The 21639-nt window shown below is 44.6% G+C and overlaps 1 protein-coding gene across 1 annotated transcript; it reads right to left on the reverse strand.

The window, feature by feature from the left end:
- Positions 1-1481: 1481 nt before the first annotated feature.
- ZC3H12D (zinc finger CCCH-type containing 12D) lies at positions 1482-11339 on the reverse strand. Its single transcript, XM_066315655.1, has 5 exons — positions 10958-11339; positions 6552-6691; positions 5337-5571; positions 4577-4683; positions 1482-3905 (listed from the first exon to the last, which is right to left on the reverse strand). Exons 1-5 carry the CDS (start codon positions 11326-11328, stop codon positions 2893-2895), a joined length of 1866 nt encoding a protein of 621 aa, XP_066171752.1. The 5' UTR covers positions 11329-11339; the 3' UTR covers positions 1482-2892.
- Between the last annotated feature and the right edge of the window lie 10300 nt (positions 11340-21639).

A 21639-nucleotide genomic window follows, 5' to 3' on the forward strand; every position in this document is an offset into this window, starting at 1 on the left:
CCTGCAGCAGGAGCTCCTGAGCCCCATGTGCTTGTGCTGGAACAGGGAAGCAGTCGCTGCTTTCTGTGGGCTCCTGGCCAGCAGCAGAGCTCCTCTCAGGCAGTGACACAGCGCTGCTGCTGAGCTGCCCTTCCAGCAAAATCCCCATGAGAAAAAACCCTCTGGTGAGCACAAGAGCCAAGAGAAATCGAGTGCTGTTTAGCACCAAAGTCTGATTTATTTTCTCAGACACTTTCTCAGCAGAGTGCACATTCTATATATTTTACAAAAAGATTCCTCAGTAAATATGACAGAAATGAAAAGAAAAAAAATTATTAGACATTGTCAGGGTTTTGAACAACCACCAAATTCCTGTACATCCTCAAAGGAAAAGGAGAAAAGTTTATGTATGTCTCCAGCAAGCCATGGGCACCATATAAAGGCAGTGTGCCAAATTCCTATGGAATTTTCAATGCTTTGTGTATTGAAATATGTAACATGCATGCCAGACAAAAAAATGAATGTTGACATGTACAGTTACATCCTGCTCCACTCCTCTGTGTGTGTTTTCTGAGTGCTGCCATTTGGGACTTGCTTTGTTTGAGTGGGTGGAAGGTTTTTTTCCACTCAGCATCACACTTTGTCTCCAGTACTTTTTGAGGCATATCAGGGATAATTTTTTCCATAGTTTTATTTTCAGACAACTTCTAACCCTTATGTAGTATGTAGTGGATAAATTTATAAGCCATTCCAACAATCCATAGGACATATGGAAAAAACTGTTGTGTTCTGTGGATGTCAGTCATACCTCCAAAATCCAAATTGCTGTTTCTTGGAGCCAACCACAGGGGCAGATGAAATTGAACAGATACAGGGCACTTATTTTCTGCAGATTCTTTAAACACCATCACAAAAAAAACCAAAAACCAAGAAATCAAACAAAAACCCAAAGAAAACCACCCCAAATTTAAAAAAAAAAAACCAAACCAACAAAAAGATCTGGTGGTGGTTTCCAAAGGGAAAGAGGTCAAACTATCATTGCTTTCAAAAAATGCATTGTGTGATAACATCACTAAGGGTAAATTACTGCTACCTTCGTGAAAGCAACAGAATTCCAGCTTCTCATCAAGGACCATATTTAATTCCTGCCTGTAACTGACAACACTGCACTTCAGAGAAATGAGATACTGCAGGGTCAGAGAGCTTGAAAATCCCACCTGAATGTTGAAGCATCAGTTCTAAAAGGACTGGGGTAAAAAGCAACCAAACCAAAAACTAAATAAAATAACTTCAAAACCCTCCACCACTTAAGTAAAACCCAGGAAATAAAGAAGACATTATTGAGAACAATGGGTTATAGATGAACATTTCATAATATGTTAAAGCATTTTTAAAACATGTCATACTGACATACTTAAACTTTGGTACAATGCCAAAACCCTTCTGGATCAACCTTATTATTTTGAACCTGAAGCATTTGGTGGAATAATGCAGGGAGATATTAGCAGCTTTACAGCTTACTGAAAAATCCAACATGTCCTAACAGAACATAGTTTACTGTATAATTGCATTATGGGGGCCACATTTGGTAATTAAGGGTAAAGTCAATAATAGATTCCTTGATCAATACAGGAGACACTTTCAAGTTTTGTGGCTTTGTTGTTGGGGGTTTTTGTTTGTTTGATTGGTTGGTTTTGTTGTTGTTGTTTGTTTTGGTTTTTTTCTCTTTAGCATCATGAACTTCTGGATATTTTTAATTACCAACCCGAAGCCCTCAGTCCACACCAGGACTTACACTGAAGATGACTTCCTTGATTTGATTTACACTGGGTATCCCTTTTCTGAGAAATGTACCTGTGTCTTCCTTCAGGTGCTCTGGCGCACCTCCACCTCCCTGCTGGCGGTTCTGTGTGTTCTCAGCATTCTTTAGAAGCCCGAGATGTAGCTTTGACCGCTCACTGACAGCGGGTTGGGCTTGAATCAGGTAACGACGGGGATCCCAAGCTGCCTTCTAGCAGAGAGCACAGCCCTGGGCTAGGGGAACAGGCCAGATCATCTTCTGTGCTGGCGGAGCAAGGAGTGACAGGCAGGTGATGGGAGAACCCTTGACTGGGAGCACGGTTCTTTTACAGAAGTTGAACAGTAGGCTGGGACGGAAAACATGTCTAGTGTTTCAGGGCAGTAATGAAAATCTGTGCCATCCTGAATCCAGTCACCAGGGAGGTTCAAATGCTGACAGCCCAGTAACCCTGAGCCCTCCCGTTCTCTTTCAGGGGAGGCGGAATGCAATCCCACTGCTGCGGATGACAGACTTTGCCTTGACTTGATGCTTACAATCGTATTCCTGGAGCAGCTGTAACCCTTGTCATAACGGCCTCTAAAAACACTTCGTTAAGCCTCAGAATAGCATCTTCTTCTCCTAGGACTTGTGCTTATAGGGAATGGTTTGCTCTGGAAGTTTCACAAGTTTTTGCGTTTTTGAATCATTAAAGTCCAGCAGGCAATCTCATACCATCACAGAATTGTTTGAGTTGGAAGGGACCTAAAAGATCATCCAGTTCCAACACCCCTGCTGCCATGGGGTGACATTGACACCTTTCACTAGACAAATTGCTCAGGACCCCACCCAACTTGGCCTTAAACACTTCCAGGGACAGGGCATCCACAACTTCTCTGAGAAACCTGCTCTAGTTCACCACCCACACAAGTAAGAATTTCATCCTAAAATCCAATCTAAACCTACCCGCTCTCAGTTTGAAGCCATCCTCCTCTGTCTTATCACTAGAATTCCTGGTTAAGTGTCCCACTTTGGCTTCCTTGTAGGCTCCCTTCAGATACTGGAAGGTTTCTATGAGGTCTCTATGCAACCTTCTCTTCTCCAAGCTGAATAGCCCCAACTTCCCTAGCCTGGCTTCATGGGGGAGGTGCTCTAGTCCCCTTATCCTGGATACCGGGGTACATAGTCATGACCTGGCTCATGACACTGTAAGGATAAGGGGAGCACAGCTCCCTGTGCATGTCTATCTGCTGGGCAGAGGGTGGCCTTGCAGCTGGGATGGGCCAGTAGTCTCTGTAAGAGGCACTGGGGTAAGCATGGGCTTTCTGAAACGAGCCCGTTCCATCGCTGCAATCCAGCGGGAAGGGCTGCCCTGAGGGCTGCCCGGGGAAACAGCGGTGCTGCTGCAGCTGCCGCTCGCTGTACAGGGGCACCCTGCCAGGGGACAGAGCTGTGCACTGCAGCAGAACAGGGTGCTGGCTCTCCAGGGCCCGTTTGTGCTGAGCACCACGAGGGATGGAGCTGCTCCTGTGCCCTGTTCCGTGCACAGCACGGCGCTCCTGAGCCCAGCTCTCCTCCGGGCACATCCCGCCTTGCGCAGGTGGGAGCGCTCTCGGCTGGAAAGGGCACCTGGGTGAGCCGGGGTGCTCCAAGCTCTGAGGGTGATGAAGGGAGAACAGTTTGTGCCTGAGGCCAGCGCAGGGGTGAGAGGGTGACAGGCTGTCCACGACGCCCCTGTCCTCAGAGGTGCACAAGGACCAGTTGCAGCCGTAGGTGTCGTCGCCGATGGACACTGCTGCCATCTTCTCCAGGAGCGACTCCCGCTGTGGCAAGCGCTGGTCCGGCCCCGGGTCAGGGCCAGGACTGCCGACCCAGGCACGGAATGTGTGCTCAGAGCAGCTCCCCGGGGACCTGCCTGGGCAGCGGGAAGGCCCAGAGCAGCCGCTGGCTTCCCGCAGAGTTTCTGTGCAGGCACCGCGGGCTGCAGGCTCTCCTCTGGCTGCGTACAGTGACCACCTCTCCTCCTCTTTCCCCAGGGCTAACGGGACCTTTGTTTTGGCCCTGAGCTCATCAGCAACTGAAAGCTGAGCTTGATGTTGTCTCTCTGGATGGTAAAATTTGCATTTATTGCCATAGGTGCATTTTTTACCTGAAAGAATAAAAACAAGTCAGTTCAGGAAGTTGTCAGTAGCACCAACACCACTTAATGCACACATCACTTCTCCCCAGCACTAGGTGTGTGATGAACACAGAAAAAAGGGGAAGCACTATTTTCAAACTCAGTACTGTAGACTCCAGATTTAAATATTGCTGATATTAATAGCAGGGTGAAGCAGCAGCCAAAGGAAGTCTCTGCTATTTTGAAAGTGTCTGATATTCATGTTTCAGTTCCTGCACTCGGTGGGCTGGGAGGCCTGCTGCTACAAGAGGCTGCTTTAAAAAATGGCACAGAGATTTACCTCTGAGAAACCTGCACATTGCTACGGGGCTGTTGGGAGGGGAGAGAGGGAAAGTGTTTTGATGGCCATTCCCAAGTGCTGCAGCATAATCCCCTCCACAAAGTGAGAAGTGTGTGTGGGCAGGATGGTCAGCACAGCCACGGTGCCTGTGGGTGCTGTGTGCAGGCAAGGATGGAAACATCTGCCGCCTTTGCTGAGGCTGGAGCCACTTGAGCAGGAGGGGAAAGAAGCATCACACCTTTGAGCAGCCCCAACCCCAGTCCCTACCACACAAAGCAGGACAGCATGTGGCAGTGGCCCCTAGCTGAGGGGAGCACAGCTGGGAGGAAGAGGGCAGTTCACAGCATGGGGAGAAACCCACCGTAAGGGCAAGGCTGCCATTTTCTTTCAGGAAGCACTGGCTTTTTGCTGAGGAAGTTACTTAAGGTAGGTCCATGCCGGCCTAATGGGTCATCAGGAGGCATAAACCTGAAAAAGTAAAAGAAGTCATAGATGCAAGCACATGTCTGTGCACAGTGCATGTCTCAGTGAAGTGCACTTCCCCTGGACACCTCAGCTATTGGGAAACTCAGGAGAGAGGAGAGGTTAATATGAACAGAACGAGGAGCACTCAGCTCAGCCTTGCAAGAGTGGTGCAAGTGCCTGAATGAAACCCTTCTCTCAACAGGGATGGTGAAGGGCCAGAGAGACCAGATTCTTGTCTCTTCTAGCAAGCTATGATTGCTAGAAACACAGGGAAAAGTCCTATTTTGTTGTGTAGTGGAATTAAAAATACTGCCAGGCAGACTCCTCTCATGGATTGAATTCCACTTCTTACAAGAAATAGAAGTTAAAAGATACCAACCCTTGGTTTAACATTACAAATTGGATTGGAAAGAAGCAAAGTCAGTCACTAATGCTGCCATTCAAGTAGAAAGGTTCATAGAAAAGTGACATGGGAGGTTTTAAGACCAAAGCTGAGAGAGTAGAAAACTCATGAAACAAGATAAGAAAAGCTGCAGTAAATTCCTTTCATAAAAAGGCTCATGTGTTCTGCTACTGGAGAGAGGTATTCTGATGCTGGAGCTGATTTGGCACATAATGCTTAAACTCTAGATTGTGTAACACCATCCATCTCTTACCTGTTACTGACAAAAGAGTACATGAGTAGTCGCTGCTCAATAAACCATTTCCACTCGGGGTTTTCATTTTGCAGATCCCGGTAGTGGTCGTTGGAAACAATGACTCCGTCTTTCTCATAAGCAACTTTCACTATGTAGCGATCGTCGTAGCAAACCACCCTCTTGCCTTTCACCTTCCGAGAGGGTGTGTAGACCAGGACCGATTGCTTTTCCAGCTCCCCAAGAATGTGCTGATCTGGTGGGGGGATTGGCAGAAGTAGATGAGGGAAGCAAAAAATAAAGGAGAACTCAATTAATTAATAAAAATAAAGGAGAACTCAATTAATTAATAATGACCAGGTCTCAATCGTCTGCTAGAAACCTACAGGAATCTAAAGATATTTCAGCACTTTAGGAAACTCATGATACAATTTTCAGATGCAGTGATACCTGGTGGCTATTTGGCAACTTGAAAATTAAGTCTCTTACAAAAACATCAACCTGCACATTTTGAGACACCCTTTTTTGACTTTTATTTCTTATCTCTAAAAGAACACCTTGAATTCTACACCAGAGTCCCTGCAGTACCCTTTTTACCCTGCCAGATGCCAGAAGGCTCATAACCAGCCCTGATGTAAGCTTTACCTGGAGATAAAATACATAAATAAACTTCTTTTGCTGCTGTTGAGGACACTCTGACCTCTTGCCATACCCGGTCTGCAGGAAGGCAGATCTGCCTCATTTGCAGACACCAAGCTGCTGGCACAAACCTCCCTGATCTATTTCCAGACAAACCGAGTCTCACTCCCCTCCACAGACTTCTGCTGATGTATTTTCTTCTCCTGGAAGAGCAACCCTGGAACCACGTCTGTGCTGGGTACCAGGCTGACAGATAATAGTAATTCAGTAATGAACATCACTGTCTCCTGGCACACCTCAAAAGCTCCGTAGAGTCACTGCAAGCTGACAAACTCCTTCTTTAACTCAGCTTGGCAGCACCTTGTGCTTGTTAAGCAGAAGGTTTAAAGCAGTGTTACAAAGCCTTGTAAGCAGTTTTAGCTGCTGGCCAGGAGCACTGAATGGGGCAATGAATTAATGACTCATGTAAGCGAGGGAAGCCTGACACAACTTGCACTGTGCTTGTCTTTACAGGGGGAAAAAAAACTGTACTGGGTTCTTCACGCCCGCTCTGTCTCCAAACTGCACCTAATGGTTGCCAGATGGATGGTGACCTACCTGCAATGGGGCTGTCTTGTCGAGGGGGTTCCTTTCTCCAGAGTGGGACAAAAACCTTGATGTAAGTGTGCCCCCTCTCTCGAAACCAATCCACTGCCAGCTGGATCCCCCAGCAGGAGAACACCTCCTTGTTTCCATGACTATAAAGAAAGAGAGAGGATGATGAGGCAAAGCTTTTATGAAGCTTAGAGTTCTCTTTAACTGAGCCAGTAATGAAAAGGCAAAATAAACAGCTTTTGTGTCGTTCACCAGTTTCCAAGAAAACAACCTGGGTGTCTTGGTGGGACAGATCCAAACACCCCCTCCAGCAGAGCCAAAGATTCATCTGAAACAGTTTGGATACTTTAAAACGGAGGTATCCTTCTCCCCCATTTCTCTGACCCAAGCCTTTTCCTTCCATCTTTATCTGGATAAAGTTCTAAAGTTCCAGATCTAAAGTACCAGCAAGACCTTAGGCCTTGTCAAACCCTTCACATGCCTGTCTGAAAAAGATTTGAGGAGTGAGAGCTTCTTCCTGCACAAGCAGAAACCCATGAGGCTCTCCTGTGAGAAACAAAACGTGGGAATTCTCTTCTGTGGTAACAGGGCCGTGAGATATTTTAATGGCTGAAGTGGCTGCAGGTGTAATCACAAGGCGCTCCACTGGTGATCTTTTTTGGAAACATGAGACAAAATACGGGGGAAGGAAAACTGTAAGAGGCAGGGTAGGAAATACAGAGAACTAAAAAAGGGACAAGACATCAGTGGGGTTGGCCACAGGCACCTCAGACCCACTTTTATCTTGTTCTAGTTGATGGATATTTTCTTCATTGCACAGAGAGGTAGGAAAGCCCTAAGTGTTCTAGAAGTGCCAGCAAGGTGGGTTCTGAAGAATTCCATATGCAGCATAAGACAGAAAATAACCTCAAGGAAAACAATTAGGTGTGACATCCTTCTAAATCTCTCACCTTCTCTGAAAGTTCCTCCTGCTTGGCATTCACTTATCTAAAATTTGATTACAGTGCAGTGTATGTGTAAAGGAAAGTAGTTTGTTAACTACCTCTGCACAAGGAAGCTAAAATAAACTGTACCCAAAGTCCTAAAGGGATAAATGCTTTCACAGCCTCTACAGAATACTCATCCTTGCACTTTGACTTTTCTGTATAACATTGCCAGTCTTGCTCAGGCTTTCACCTCTGCAAAAAGCTCTTGTGAGTGACTCTCCTGGCTGCTGCACCCACCTGCACCGACAGACCAGGCAAGGGTGATGCCACAGCCTTAAATGAGTCTCTCACCACCACCACTCCCCAGGGATTCATCTCTAGGATCTGTCTACACCAGCGTCATAACCAAAGCTCCATTTTATACCAAATTAAAGTTTCTGTCCTGAAATGGTGACCACAGATGAAAAATAGCACAACTGCAGGAAGAAAATTGGTTGCCTATTAAGAGCTACTAAGGCAGTAGGAACTAATTTAAAACCTTTAGCAATAATAAATGGTCTGAAGTGTTTAACATATCTAATCTCCATTTTAGAACAACTGTTTTGTTTGATTTTAAAGGATAGGATCTTCCCAGCACATTCATAACATCACCTGGACTGTTGAATTGGAAGTTTGGGTGACTTTTTCAGATAACTGCCTTTAAAAGGCAGTCCAGGAACATCTTTGATGGCACGACTCAAAGATCAACAACAGCTTTCTTAAATATTGACAACTTGTATATATAATCCTGTGAGCTTTAGGAAGGCAGTTTTAGGCGTACCCCAATGCAGAAAGTAAAGTCCTCAAGCACAAGTGGATCAGCCAAAAGGCTGAGTGGAACAAGGAAGAAGAGGCACCTGGAACTGCTCCTCAGCATTATCACCTAATCCAGCTGCTGCTATGCTGCTACATGTGAACGAGTGTGTACTTGTGTGGAGCTGCATGTCCACACCAAACCCCAGGCACTGCTGTGCAATGGAGCAGAGCTTTCCATCCCCCCTCCCTGGGCACAGACTGGCTCCTGTCAGTCACCTTTCCCATGCAACCACAGAGTCTGTGGAGCATAAACCATCCATGATCCGTCATAACTCAGTCTCATCTCTCCCTCCTGCCAGCAAGAGGGTACACTGCACTTGGGTCACAGACCAGCAGGGCCCATCTCTCAGAAAATGAAGTAGCAATTTGGCATCTCTGTGACTCCAGCAGTTAATCAATCATTAGCATGCAGCAAGTCCTTTTTAAATTGTGCCATTCCAAGTCCTTGGAGAGGAATTTTAGGCAAACCAGCTTCTTGTGAAAACTGCAAATGGCTCCATCTCCACCTGGTCATGACAGAGCATCGGCCAAAGCTTTGTCAGAAAGGCCTAGGAATAGGCTCTGTAGCTACCACAGCTTTAAAACTATGTGTAAGTGCAAGCACTAGTGGAGATAGCAGCCTCTTTACTGTGCAGTGAATATAGTTATGACAGTTCCATTTTCCTATTTACACAATTCCATGTATTTTTCCACCAGCTTTGCTAAACTTCCCATGGATAAGCTGGCAGGCGGCAAACTTCTCAGTACATCTGATGGAAACACAAAGTGTACTGAGATGTTTGATGAGTGAGACTGGCTGAAGGCAAGGTTATTTTCCATTCAGCTTCTCTGGGTAGGCTGACTGATGGTTGGACACTGCTGAGTCAGTTGCTTTGTTACCCTGGGGCATATATATCCTTTCCAAAAGCTTGCACTCTACAGTGGGCCCTCAGTGCCAACTCCCAAATGCTCCAGAAACACCAATCCTAAGATATAAATACACATGCTTGAGATATTTTTCTCCACACAGACAGCTGCCACTTGAAGCTCTAACTTCTTGATTGTTTCATTCTTAAACTGCTGCTCCTGCTGCACTTTGCGGTTGCTGGTGTTGATGATGGTGGAGATTTCCCCAGCAAGGGAACTTAACATCCCTTTCCCCTGACATCTGCAAACAGTCCTTCTCTGTCTGACGGCAGCAAACCAGAAAAATTAAAGCAAGGATGCTGAAAGCACTGACCCCATTGGCCAAAGCAAATGCCATTCAGCACCACTTGGAAAGGCATCCAGGAAAGGAAGGCTGCTCCTTCCAGGCTGTGCCTTTTCAGTACCAGCTGAACTGACAAGCTCAATAGCCTCCTCCATCATCCACACAGTCATTATCAAGACAGAGGCTGGGATGTCTGAGAAGAGCTGTAAAACGTTTGCCTTTATGAAAGTTAAAGCTGCTGTGCCAGGAGAGCTGAGAACAGAGCCCATGGCCCATCATGGATAATAGTGACCCCGGCACAATGAAAGGGTGAGTGATCAGCTCAGACACACTGCCTGAGTGGCTGCTCAGTTCTTGTGCAGAGAGGCAAGAAAGACACCCTGAGGAGGGGTTTGGGAGAAGAGGTAAAACAGGGCAGGAGATCCTAACACCTGGCTACCAAGCTCATGGCCCAGACAAGGCCAAACAAGTTTGCTCTGTTGTGTATTTCCTATTCCTTGTAAGCTGTCTTGGCGACTTTTCTCTCTAACCAGAGGGGATATGGTCTCATCTCATTTCACAGGACAGCTAACAGAAGGAGGAAGCCTTTTTTTGCCCTGTCCCAGCCTGCAGGGATGGGCTTGGCCCTGCTGAGTGGACAGGGAAGTTAACAGAGAAAACAGATGGATAGCCAGTGCACCCTGGACTCTTGGCTCTGTATTGCTTGGATAAACAGAGGCCAACACACTTCTGTCTTTGGACATCCCATCCACAGGGACATGCCAGGCTCCCCTGGCATGTAAGAGGGCTTTCACAGTGCCAGGGCACTGCTCAGGAAATGTAATTGGCCAGCATGGGTTGATGTGACATTTCCCAGAAACAGAAAGACTAAGGAGGAAAGGAATCTATTCAATACAAGTCAACTATCAATTCCTTGATATTTTCCTAAACAGAAGCCAAATTGAAAAGCAACAATTACATAAGCTAGGAACATTTTTGGAGTTTACTTGCAAGCCAAAGCAATACAACTGTGATATTTTTTAGAAACTACAGACACCTGACTTTATTTCCCCTCTCCTTAGATTAGTTCGATAGTCTATCTGTTCATCAGATTTTCCCTGGAAACATCTCAGGTTTTAGGTGCCCATTTGAAAAGGGGAGGTAATTTAATGGTGAGCTCAAAGGGAGAGACACTTCCACAAAGAGTGGACAGAGATTGCCTTATAAAAGGCCAGAATGCAGAGTGAGCCAGCAATTGCATGTGACGTGCATATTTATGGGCATCAAGACATTTGGACCTTAAAAGCTGTGCATCAGCCAAAGAACAGGAGTAAACAATAGTTCATACATCAAATACATCAGTGCACCCCTCACCTGAAGGAAAAACACTCTTCCAGCCATCAGTTTTAAGATTCAAAGCTTCAGAGGAAGAGAGATGCCTTTCAGGAAGCAGAGCTTACCTCATTGCAACATTGCTGCCATCGATCACAATGGGTCTCAAGGAATCGGAGGAATCACTTCCATCTTCTCCAAGACACTTCAGCCCCAGGGTGGTGCTACACGATCCACGGGCAACCAGCTTGAGCTGGGAAGGCTGAGTCTGGCTCTCCAGAGCCTGAGGTTTGCTCCCCATCCGAATCAACTCTTTCAGCACATCATCCTCCAGCGCCTCTTGGCCCAGGTTCTCCAGCACTTTGCAGATATCCTGCTTACCATAGCCCAGCTTGCAGAAAAAATCCATCTTGTTCTGGTGCACTTCCACTCCTGCTGCAGAAACTTTTCTGGAGTGTGGTGGTGCTGCTTTGCTAGAAATTGAGCTGGCCAGTGCCATTTTAGCAGGTATTTATGTTCCTTTAAACCTGATGATCCTGTCTTCCCAGATGTGTCCCACAGGCATCAGCTTTAGGGAGGGAAAGATTAGCAACAACAAAACACAAGCATTAAGGAAGGACATACAATCATCTCAGTTCCTTGCCTAGTGCACAGCAGAGACCAGCAGATTAGCTGTCTTCTCTCTGAGGAGACTGTCTAGTCTTCTCCCAGCATTAAAGCCTTTTTCTGGTCTGCTCTTAATTATAAAAGCACCAGAGTGTCCCCTGCAATGTTCGTCACTCTCCAAACATTATGTCAGACAGGTGTCACCTTTCCCGGGGAGCTACGCCAGGCTGCCTGCACACAGAGAGGCTGCATGCGTGAGCTGCTTCTTCAGAATTATCTCACAGGAAATGACACAAAGGGGATTTTCAATCTGCTGTGTGGTTTGTCAGCCCGAGATAATATCTGTCAAATTTTACGGGATGGGCTAAGAAGCCATAGCAACTTAAAAAGCATAGCAAAGTTCATCCAGTGATTTAAGGAAACGTGTTTGCAAAGTATCTGGAAACTGACTTTTTTTAATAGTTTTATCTTTCCTACTATGTTTCTGTCTGTGCGTATACAGACATAAATTCTGAAATTCTGTCTATCATCAGTTCTAATGAGGCCTGACTACTCTTTTCCTGTTACTTGCTATTTCAGTGAGGGCTTCTATTTTCAGAGAAGCAATTTGGTTTTTTGAAAGTCATCAGGACGGTGTTTTGAAGCAGGTGATTCAGAAAGCAGTTTCAATTTCATTTATGATTATTGTCAAGGTAGTTCAGAAATGAGTGTGCAAAAGTGGGAAAAAGCTACTTCACATTCTCCAGAACTGCAGCACGTACATTTCTGGTCTACCCAATGAATAAAGGTGATGGGCAGCACAGCCAGGGATACCCAGAGCTGCCTAAGCCCAACAAGCATGACACAGGAGAACACACATGGTGACACTCATCCATCAAGATAAACACCTTCAGTCACTGTTGGCTTGGTTGCACTGAAGCATCTCTTGCCACATCACTGCAATTATTTGCACTACCTGGTTAAAAGCTATGGCTGGCTCTTCCACCCACACGAGGGATGTGAGGGTGGCCCTCTTCGCTCTGCTGACTGAGGTCAGATGCCGAATTCACTGACCAAACAACCACCTCCGTGCTGAGCCCAGAGCCAGAACCACATCCCACCCACCAGCTCCCCTTCCCAGCCCACCAGCCACTCCCTGCCCAGCAGCAACCACTCCAGGAGCCAGAAGCTGAAACCATGTGGAAGAAGGCATGAAGGTACTGGAAACAAGCAGCTGGGAGAGGATTCACAGTGAAGCTGCTCCCCAAGGCATAAAAGCCCTCTTAGGCTGTGAAGAAGAAATCCACGCTGGGGTCAGTTAATTTAAAACTGATTAGTTCAGCAGGAAAATATAATAATTAGTTATGATCTCACTTCATGAAACTTTGACCTTTACTTTTCCATGTAGCTTTATAAATTTCAGGTATTCTGTGGGGGAAATCTGGAACTCAGTTAAAAATTACAAAAAGCATAAATAAAATAAAGCATACCTTAAGTATGTCATAACTGTAAGGGGAAAACAGTTACCATGTGTATTTTTCCATCTAAACTAAAGCATTGCTTATTTTAGTCAGTGACTGTTTTCCTCACAGTGCACTCAGTAATAATTTTTACATCTAATCCTTGTTTTTAATTCATTGACTAAAGATGAAAATGTAATTGCCTGTTTTATCATTGTTGAAATGTTTTCAGCTACTGTCTGAGCTGAAATACATTGATGTAACTAAATAAAGCAGAAGCAGTCACATCTGGGCTAGCATCACAGTAAAAACCTGCTTCCAGGTATGCAAACAGTAGCTCCAAATACTTAAAGTGTACTACTTGATTTTTTTTAATGCCAAGATTTTTAAAAATAAATTATTGTTAATTAAAACCTTTTATTACTATCTGTCTTCAGGTTGAAAAGAAAATATTTACCGCATATTTTAATAGCCATTACTATTGTTTTCAAACCTGTACTTCTGTCTACTCTGATGCTTTTTTGTTTGTTTCTTTCTTTTTTTTTTTTTTTTTCTTTTTTTCTTTTCCTTTTTCTTTACTATCAGAACAATTTCTCACGTTAGCGTCACATTGTGTTGCATGGACATTTGTCCTGGATTTCATCTGAAATTAGGTGTGATTGAATCCTTCAGAATTTTACCAGGTATTCTTTCCAGCCGCAGAGGGGGCAGAGGCCATGTCCACATTGCAGCCTCTCCAAGGTGCTGGATGAAAGTTGTTCACCACAACACTCTTCTAGCTCCATCCCACGCAGAACCAAGCCTGTGGTCCATGTCTGCACCCTTTGCTTCTTTCTGCAAGGCTTGGTCCTTCTGTGCAAGCAGTGAATCCCTTTGGCTTGGTAAGCATGGGAAACACTGAGCTCTGGATGGCTGCCTGGGGTTATGTGATGCAATATCAGCCATCACCACCAATATGGTAATTCTGCAAAGTTAACCACAGGATTTCTGCTGCAGTGTGGCCGAACATTAAAAATGGGTGATACAGTCACTGCAGGGTTTTCACCACAGAGAGAACAATTTGGAAAAACTGAGACGGAAACCTTGGTCACAGAAAACACTGAGGTCACCCTTCTCAAGGGGGAATTAAAGGGCAATAAAATCTCTGGCTGACACGTTAGTAGACAGTCAGGAGTGTGCCCAAGTCCAGCAGGTCAGTCGGCTGCTTATAACCAGCACAAAAAACATGACAAGAGGAGAAATTGTGTATCACAGAGTCCAGCTTTTGCTATCACAAACAGGTTGGGAAATTCCATTCATAAACTTTATGACCTTCATTTGCAAACTACTTAGATTTCCTCCTGCCACTTTCCTTCCTTCATCTCAGCTGATCTCACTGGCAGCTGTTTTTGTTTTCACACCACTGAAAGCCAGTGTCTTCTCATTTCAGAGAATAATTTATCCACAAATAATGCTGTGCCCATCCTAGGTTCTGTCTTAAAAAGCACCCTTTCTGTAGTGGTATGACTCTTCTTACAGATACACACACACAGAAGAAATGGCTTCAGTCAGGTTTCCAAAATTCTATTTCAACCTTAACATTATAGAATGTTAATATTTCAATGAGTACTTTTGACCAAAAAATCAAAAGACCTCTTACGGTTTTCTGCCTTTGGTATATTTTAACAGATTTTTAAGATTAGAAAACTATAATTGAAAACACTTTTCCAAAGAGGTGGTAACTACTACATCTTGAACAACTTTAATTTTTCCTTGTCCTTCTGACCAGTCAGAGCAGCACCTCCAGCAGCCTCAGGCCACAGAATCACAGTAAGGCCCAGTTTGACTCAGAGGGAGTTATGGCTCCTCAAAGTCTTCCCAGAGGCCCATTCTGCCCAATGGCAGAGGGAACACAGCCTCAGACAGACCTGGCATTGGTCAAGGCAGAGCAGGCTTAGGTCTTCTCTAAAATTCATGGGTATGCCGAGCAGCGCAAGGAGAACAGCTACTGCTCCCTGCCACCTTAGTGTTGCCCCTCACACGTCAGGGCTGGAGCACTTCAGCCCTCTTCCTCCTTCACCCCTGAGAATAACACTGCAAACCACCAAAGACTGACGGCCCACTGGAGCCCTGCCATGTGGTGTTTCCCCAAAGGCAGATGTCCTGCTCTACCTTCAGAAGAATTTTTATTTTCACAAATGAGAGATGCACATAAACTCTTCATACTAACACCAGTCATTTTTTTGTCTTGATGGGTAAGAAAAGATTTGCTTTTTCTTCCCTACCTTCCCTTATCTGTCTGCTAAAAATAATAAAGCCAAACTCCCCAGGGAGCAAGCTGTGCTCACAGGTACTCCCTATTGCTCTGCACCTTACCTGGCAGCTGTTCTTTGTGTGGCCCAGCAGAGTCGTCCCACCATCCTCCAGCCAGAAGCTGGATTCAGAGCAGTACCAGGCTCACAAGGAAGTCACCAGCTCCTATTTAGGGGCAAGGCTGATGTCAGCTGAGAGCAAATAAGTGCAGTGGGCAGAACTCTTTTTATAGGAAGGTGTTACTTCCTTATTTGGCTGGCCAAGCTCTAATATACCCATAACTTCTGATAAGCTTTCACTTCATTTTTCAGAAGGAAAAAAGAAATAAAGAGGTTCCCAACACATCTCTGTTCTGAGTCACAGTCAAAGATAAGTCAAACTCACTCTGGCAGGGATGCAGAACGTTGGGCAGCGAGAACATAGCATATGAATTCTGGGTCAAGTGAAAAGTTTTCCACCAGGGTTGCTGTACCAAGTTAGCATAGCCTCATTCCCATGCATCCTGACCTCTGGGGAACAGTGGAAAAAAACACTTTAAAAATCAACATTTTGCTATGTACCCCATATTGCAAAGCCTCATTCAAACACTTCCATGTGTGAAGAAACCTCATCTGGGGCACTATAATGAAACATCAAAACCCGAACAACCCCCTCTAGCCTGCTGGTGTCTCAGTTGAAAGGCTGCTTCAGAGGTGCTCAGCCTGTCCACAGCCACATCTGACAGGCACTTCCTGGACACCTGAGGTTTTACTCTGCTTTTTCCTTACCCTTTTGTGAAGAAATACATCCCAAATCCAATTTTAGGCAGCAAGAAGGGTTGGAGACTCTGGGAGGTGTTAACCCCTGGGACCTTTTGCATGCTTTAGACAGCTCTTGCATGTGCAGTGCCCTCTTCCCCGAAAGACAGCTGCGGTGCCCCACATGGAAGGAAAGAATCTCCACCACTACCACAAGGCAACACACCAGAGCAGGGTTGACCTCTCCCAGTCAGAAATCCCACTACCTGCATACCTCGTGGGAGTAAGCAGGGTGACCAAACCCTTTGTTGTGGTATCCTGTTTAATCCAAAGAGTGTTTGCTGGTTGCTGCAAGCCTCACCATCACTTTTTCCAAGTGATGGCTACACTTTCACATCACACCCAGACTCCTGGAAACACTCTGGGAGCCAGGATGCCCTGCTGCTGGGTAAAGCAGTGCCCAGGCAGCCACAGGATAAAGGGTCAGCACACAGCCTCCTCTGTCCTACCTCAGGCACAACGCTTCCTCTAATCCACAAAGCTCTGGCTGGGCAGGCTAAGGCTACACAAACAGGGAAGTGTTCCCAGGGCCACAACTAAAGAAACTTGTTAGTTCCCTCCTGCCCAGAACAGCTGTGAGAGCAGAACAGCCACAACCTTTGACTCCTCACTCCTTGGACTCAGACTCACAGACTCACAGAACAAACTAGGTTGGAAAAGACCTTTGAGATCATCAAGTTCAACCTAAACTCGAAATATCCCCGGAGAGGAGGGATCTTCTCTGCTCCATTTCAACTTTCACAATGCCACACACCTCATCACAAGACCACCACGTAGCAGTGCTACTGGAAAAAGAAAGTTGCTGCATTATTTATAGCCCAGGCAGGCATGGTGTAGTGTTATTTTAACCCCTACTTCTCAGTAAAATGGGTCTTTTGCTACCTAAATAGGAACAAACCAGAGCTCATAAAAAGAGAACCCAATTAAGATAAAAGGAATTTCATTTCTATTGAAATTACTATACCCATCTACCGTAAAAAGCCATAAAAAAAAGACTTCAACGTCATTCGAATTGTAGGCAGCCAGGAAGACCCTCAGCCAATTCCTGAAACCAGTTTACCCTGGTGATCACCAGCTAGCAGAAAGACCATGAGAAATAAAGGAGTGCATTTGACTTTCCAGATGGCCCCAGACCCTTTCACTCACCAGCACAGACACACCATCTTTGAGCACCAAAGGCTGTGGTTTCACAGATATTTCCTTTCTCTTCTGTGCTCCCTTGTGCTGACAAACATGCTGAGTTTTCCTAGCACAGATTTATTGCTGCTCAAGGCCATTGTTATGTTCAAGAGCTGCAGCAGAAGTTTTCAGAGGGGAAGATCTCCCCACTTGGGAGTGGCCATCCATCCACTAATGGATGTTTCAGTGTTGAGGACTGAGGATTTACTGGTTTGTGAAACTACAACTTCACCAGAAAGAATCACTACCAACCTCAAAAGGGGGCAGCCTTGTTGCAGCAGCTCCTGGATGCTATGGAAAACTACCAAGCATGACTTTAAGAAGGCTCCCCTTGCTAAGCCACTTTCCTGATGGTGTTAGACTCCTGTGTAGAAAAAACACTCTTTAAACTGGTTCTGTGGAACACCAGGTGTTTTGGTCTACACACCTCAGTGAGATATTTGCTTTGCTAAAGGAAACAGTCAGTATTGCATCAGCACAAGAGAAAAGCATTATCACCCTCTTCCTCATCTGAAAAGTTCACCTGCTGTGTTACCAAACAGGCACATGTAGTCTTAGTAACACAGTGAAAATTCTTTAGTCCCCAATCAGCAGAACACAGTCAGAATAAAGCAAGTGCTAATGTAAGTCTATTGCCAGGAATATTTTTAGTCGTTGTGGAACTAATATATTCTCCATCCTTCCTCAAGTGAGAGTATTTCCTTACTCCCTTCAGGAAGGCTCAGGTCAGACCCTCAAACCAAGCTCTCTCAACAGTACAAGCTACACTCCTGATTTTAATTACCATTTTTTTACTATTAAGCAAAATCTGGATGTTTTCTGCCAGTGAACTTCTTCTCTCCCTTTTGGAGACACTGAAAATTTTGACTTTTGAGTCAGGTGTTCACTCCAAAAGCCTACATCATTAACTTAGCAGGTCCTAGGAGAGTACCAGCTCAGGTACTGACAGGCAATCCTGTATTCAGACTGGCAGAAAGCCACTATCTTTTAAAGAGATATTTCTACATGCTTGCCAAAATGACCACCTATTTCCCCAAAACTATGCCACTGTAGCAAGCACTCCATCTGACCACGGAACAGGGAGAACAAAAAACAGGAAAGCCAATTTCAATAATGTGACAATGGTAACTTCTTGGAAAATTGCAACCCCATCCATAACATCTGATGTAGCAAGATCCTTATTTGGTTTTGTCTAAAATATCTATTTTTCCTCCTTTTAGGTAACAAGATACTGCTATGACTCAAGTTGCTTTCCACCGGGCTTGAAATAAAAAAGTACCTTTAACAATCCAAAAGTCCCAAACAAGTTTCAAGTTAAAAAGTTCACTGCCATTCAGGTTAAGATTTCAGAAGGCTCTTGGAATTGCCTTTCAGCTTCAATGATTTATTGTAAGCTCAGAAGACCTAAACCTACATAGTTTGCTGGTACCTTTTAACTCAGCTACCACATTTAACCAAGGTGATACTGGCTTGCTCACCGTGAAAAAGGACATTCCATCAGTGGCCAGACCTAGCATTTTATGCAAAAATACTGCCCTCTAGCAAGTATTTATATAAATCTGACTGTAATCAAACGTTTTTCACATTGCTTGTGCTTCCTCTGTATGCAACAGGTGATTGATAGAAGAGGACATTACCCATGCTCCAGGAAGCTCACAAGCAAAACTTGTAATCCTATTGCCAGTAAAACACAAGTTTTGCACAAAAAGAATGAGGGTACAAGAAGGTGAGATGGACAAAGACAACAACAGCAATAGAATCAGAAAATGTTCTAAATTTCTTGAAAATTTTGAAGTGCTTGTCCAAATAACTAACAGATGAGGGGGATGCGGGAGAATCTGATTTGGTTTGTTTGTGTGGTTGTTAGGGTTGGGTGTTTTTATGACAAGTGGAAGGAAGCAGGTAGAGTTTTACCTCCAGAGAGTACAAGGTTACCATGACTGGGTTTGGGTAACACCCATCCTACAATGCCAAACACGTGGCTACAACATTTATGCTACTTGAACTGGATTCTGTGATGTCCGTGGGATTAGAGAGAGATCTCTGTTGCAACCTACCCTTCTGCCACTTGCCTTCAGCGCTCTCTAACTCAGGCTCAAGAAAACTACAGAGAACTAAAGAAACAACACATGACAGGTCTCAAACTTAGTTAAATCCACAGAATAAAACAATTCAGAGTCTACATTACATTTTTAAGCTGTTGCAGGTAAAGGAATCCAACAGAAAACTCCGAGGAGCTGAACTTTAAGCACTGAACAAAGAGTCTAAAGCATGAGGCGTTGCCCTTCAAATAGGCATCAGCTAAGTGAAAGTGAAGAAGTTGATGCTACTGCTACATTTTCAATGCTATTTTCAACCTTATAGAGGAATGTGGGGTTTTTTGTTCTATTTTTTAACTACCACAAGCACCAAAGATCAATCCTGAAACTGAGGTTGGAGACAGCATTGACAAAATGACAGGGAAGTGTGACTTCTCATTAGATTAAAACAACTTAATCAACCCTTCAACTCCCAGATAGTAAGAGGTCCTGTCCACTCCAGCACCTCTGGCTGGACAGGAACAGCAGGAAATGTTTGTGGTTTCAGCTGGCCATACAGCTTGTTTGTGACATTACCAGAAGAACCACAGACACACAACAATCATTTCCGATGGCCATCTAACCCAGAGTGCTTGGCCATCAATGTGCCAGGTGAACTGTGATCCCTCCTCTGTCAGCAGACTGGCCTAGAAATGCAGCCCTAAAACTAAGTACTTGCCTTCATACTGGAAGCTTTTAAACTGTCATTTAATCATCTATTAATATCACCTTATTTTTGAACATCTGCATTTGAAAGGTACCTCTTAAAAAATATAAACAGCTGATTTCACTAATCTGAAGATACTGTGTGTTTTTAACAGCACCAAGGCATATTGAAAATCAGAAACTTGAAACCTTTTGGATGTACTGATTTTTTAACCCTTTATTCTGAACACTCTTTGGCCAACAAGGACTATTTACTTCTGTACACCACACATTAAAACTTCCAGCTCTTAAGCATTTACCTGTTGCAATGAAAAGCCATTTCTGCTGCAGAAAAGTGAGTACATTTACCTGAAATAGGGTGTTTATTTCTAACCATCAGTAAGTTTTTTATGATCTCACAGGTGGTTGAGGGCTAGCTGAGGCCTAGGAATGGCTACTGAAACTCTTTGTGATGTTAAGTTAGAAATCTCCAATGAGAGGACCTCTGATGCTCAGCAGGAATCCAGCATTCTCCCCAACCGTAAGCTTTTGTGTGTTTCTATGACTGTCATTTCCTGAAGGCGGCAAGAAGGCAATTGCTCTGCTATCTCCACATCCTTGTCAAGTCTGGCCAGCACAAACCTTGTTTCCTTAACAGAGCAGGCCAAGAGCAGGAAGATCTCCAGACAACCTACTGCCTCCACAGCACTACTCCAAAGGCACCATATCCTGACCTAGTACAGTTCCTTGGAAACTTCTTATGCCCAGACTGAAGGCAGAAATTTTCTTGACAGGAATAATGAGCAGTCCTCAGACTCCCCAAAAGACTTCCAGGAACAGGCTTCCTGTTCTCCTCTCCTCTGGGACAGAGGGCTCTTGCTCACACTCTGCAAGGACGGCACTGGTCTCTGCAGGGTCTCAGACAGTTAGAAATGTTTTGCCAGTTATGGAAGCCCTGGATTTCTAGTTCTGTGCTTTGAAGAACACAAAAGTCAGAGATTCATCAAAAGACAGCTTCTTAGCCAAGTATACTTCCTGTACTTGGTCAAGTCCACTTTAAGTCTCAAGCTCAAGCCTACAAAGAACTACAGGAACTGTAATGCATGACATAAAAATAGGTCTCAAACTTAGTCAAAACCACAGAATAAAACAATTTAGAGTCCACATCACATTTTTAAGCTGTTGCAAGTAAAGGAATCCAAAAGAAAACTCTGAGGAGCTAGTTTCTAAGCCTTCAACTACTGAACAAAGAGCCTAAAGCATGAAGTATCCCCTTTAAACAGGCCTCAGCTATGTCAAAGTGAAGAAGTAGATGTTTCTGCTGCTACGTTTTTCATGTTATTTTCAACATTACAGTAAGGTGGGAGTTTTTTGTTCTGTTTCCTAACTACCACAAGCACCAAAGATGTTGGACTCCAACTTTGCTTTTAACAAAGCAAAGATAAGGCAGATGCTGCTGGAAAGCACATTCCTGCGTTAAACACCCCTAGGTATCCCTGCTCAGCTTAGGTCTGGACATCACAGCCATCCCAGCTGGCCTGCTTAGTTAGAATTTTCTGCCACAGGGTAGTTTCAACTGATTATGTTCCTTAAATATCAGCCTTCCTATAGAATTATCTTAATTAGAAGCTCTCTTTCTTCACAGTCAATTGAAATACTCCATACAAGCACGTCTACTGGCACTCCAGGACAGAGCAATTTGCAGTGATTCATCCTGAATTTTGGAATTAGCAGATCATGTTCCAATGAGGGGTATCAAGCTATAAAATCTTAC

Source organism: Sylvia atricapilla, chromosome 3, assembly GCF_009819655.1.
Source record: "Sylvia atricapilla isolate bSylAtr1 chromosome 3, bSylAtr1.pri, whole genome shotgun sequence".
Taxonomy (NCBI): domain Eukaryota; kingdom Metazoa; phylum Chordata; class Aves; order Passeriformes; family Sylviidae; genus Sylvia; species Sylvia atricapilla.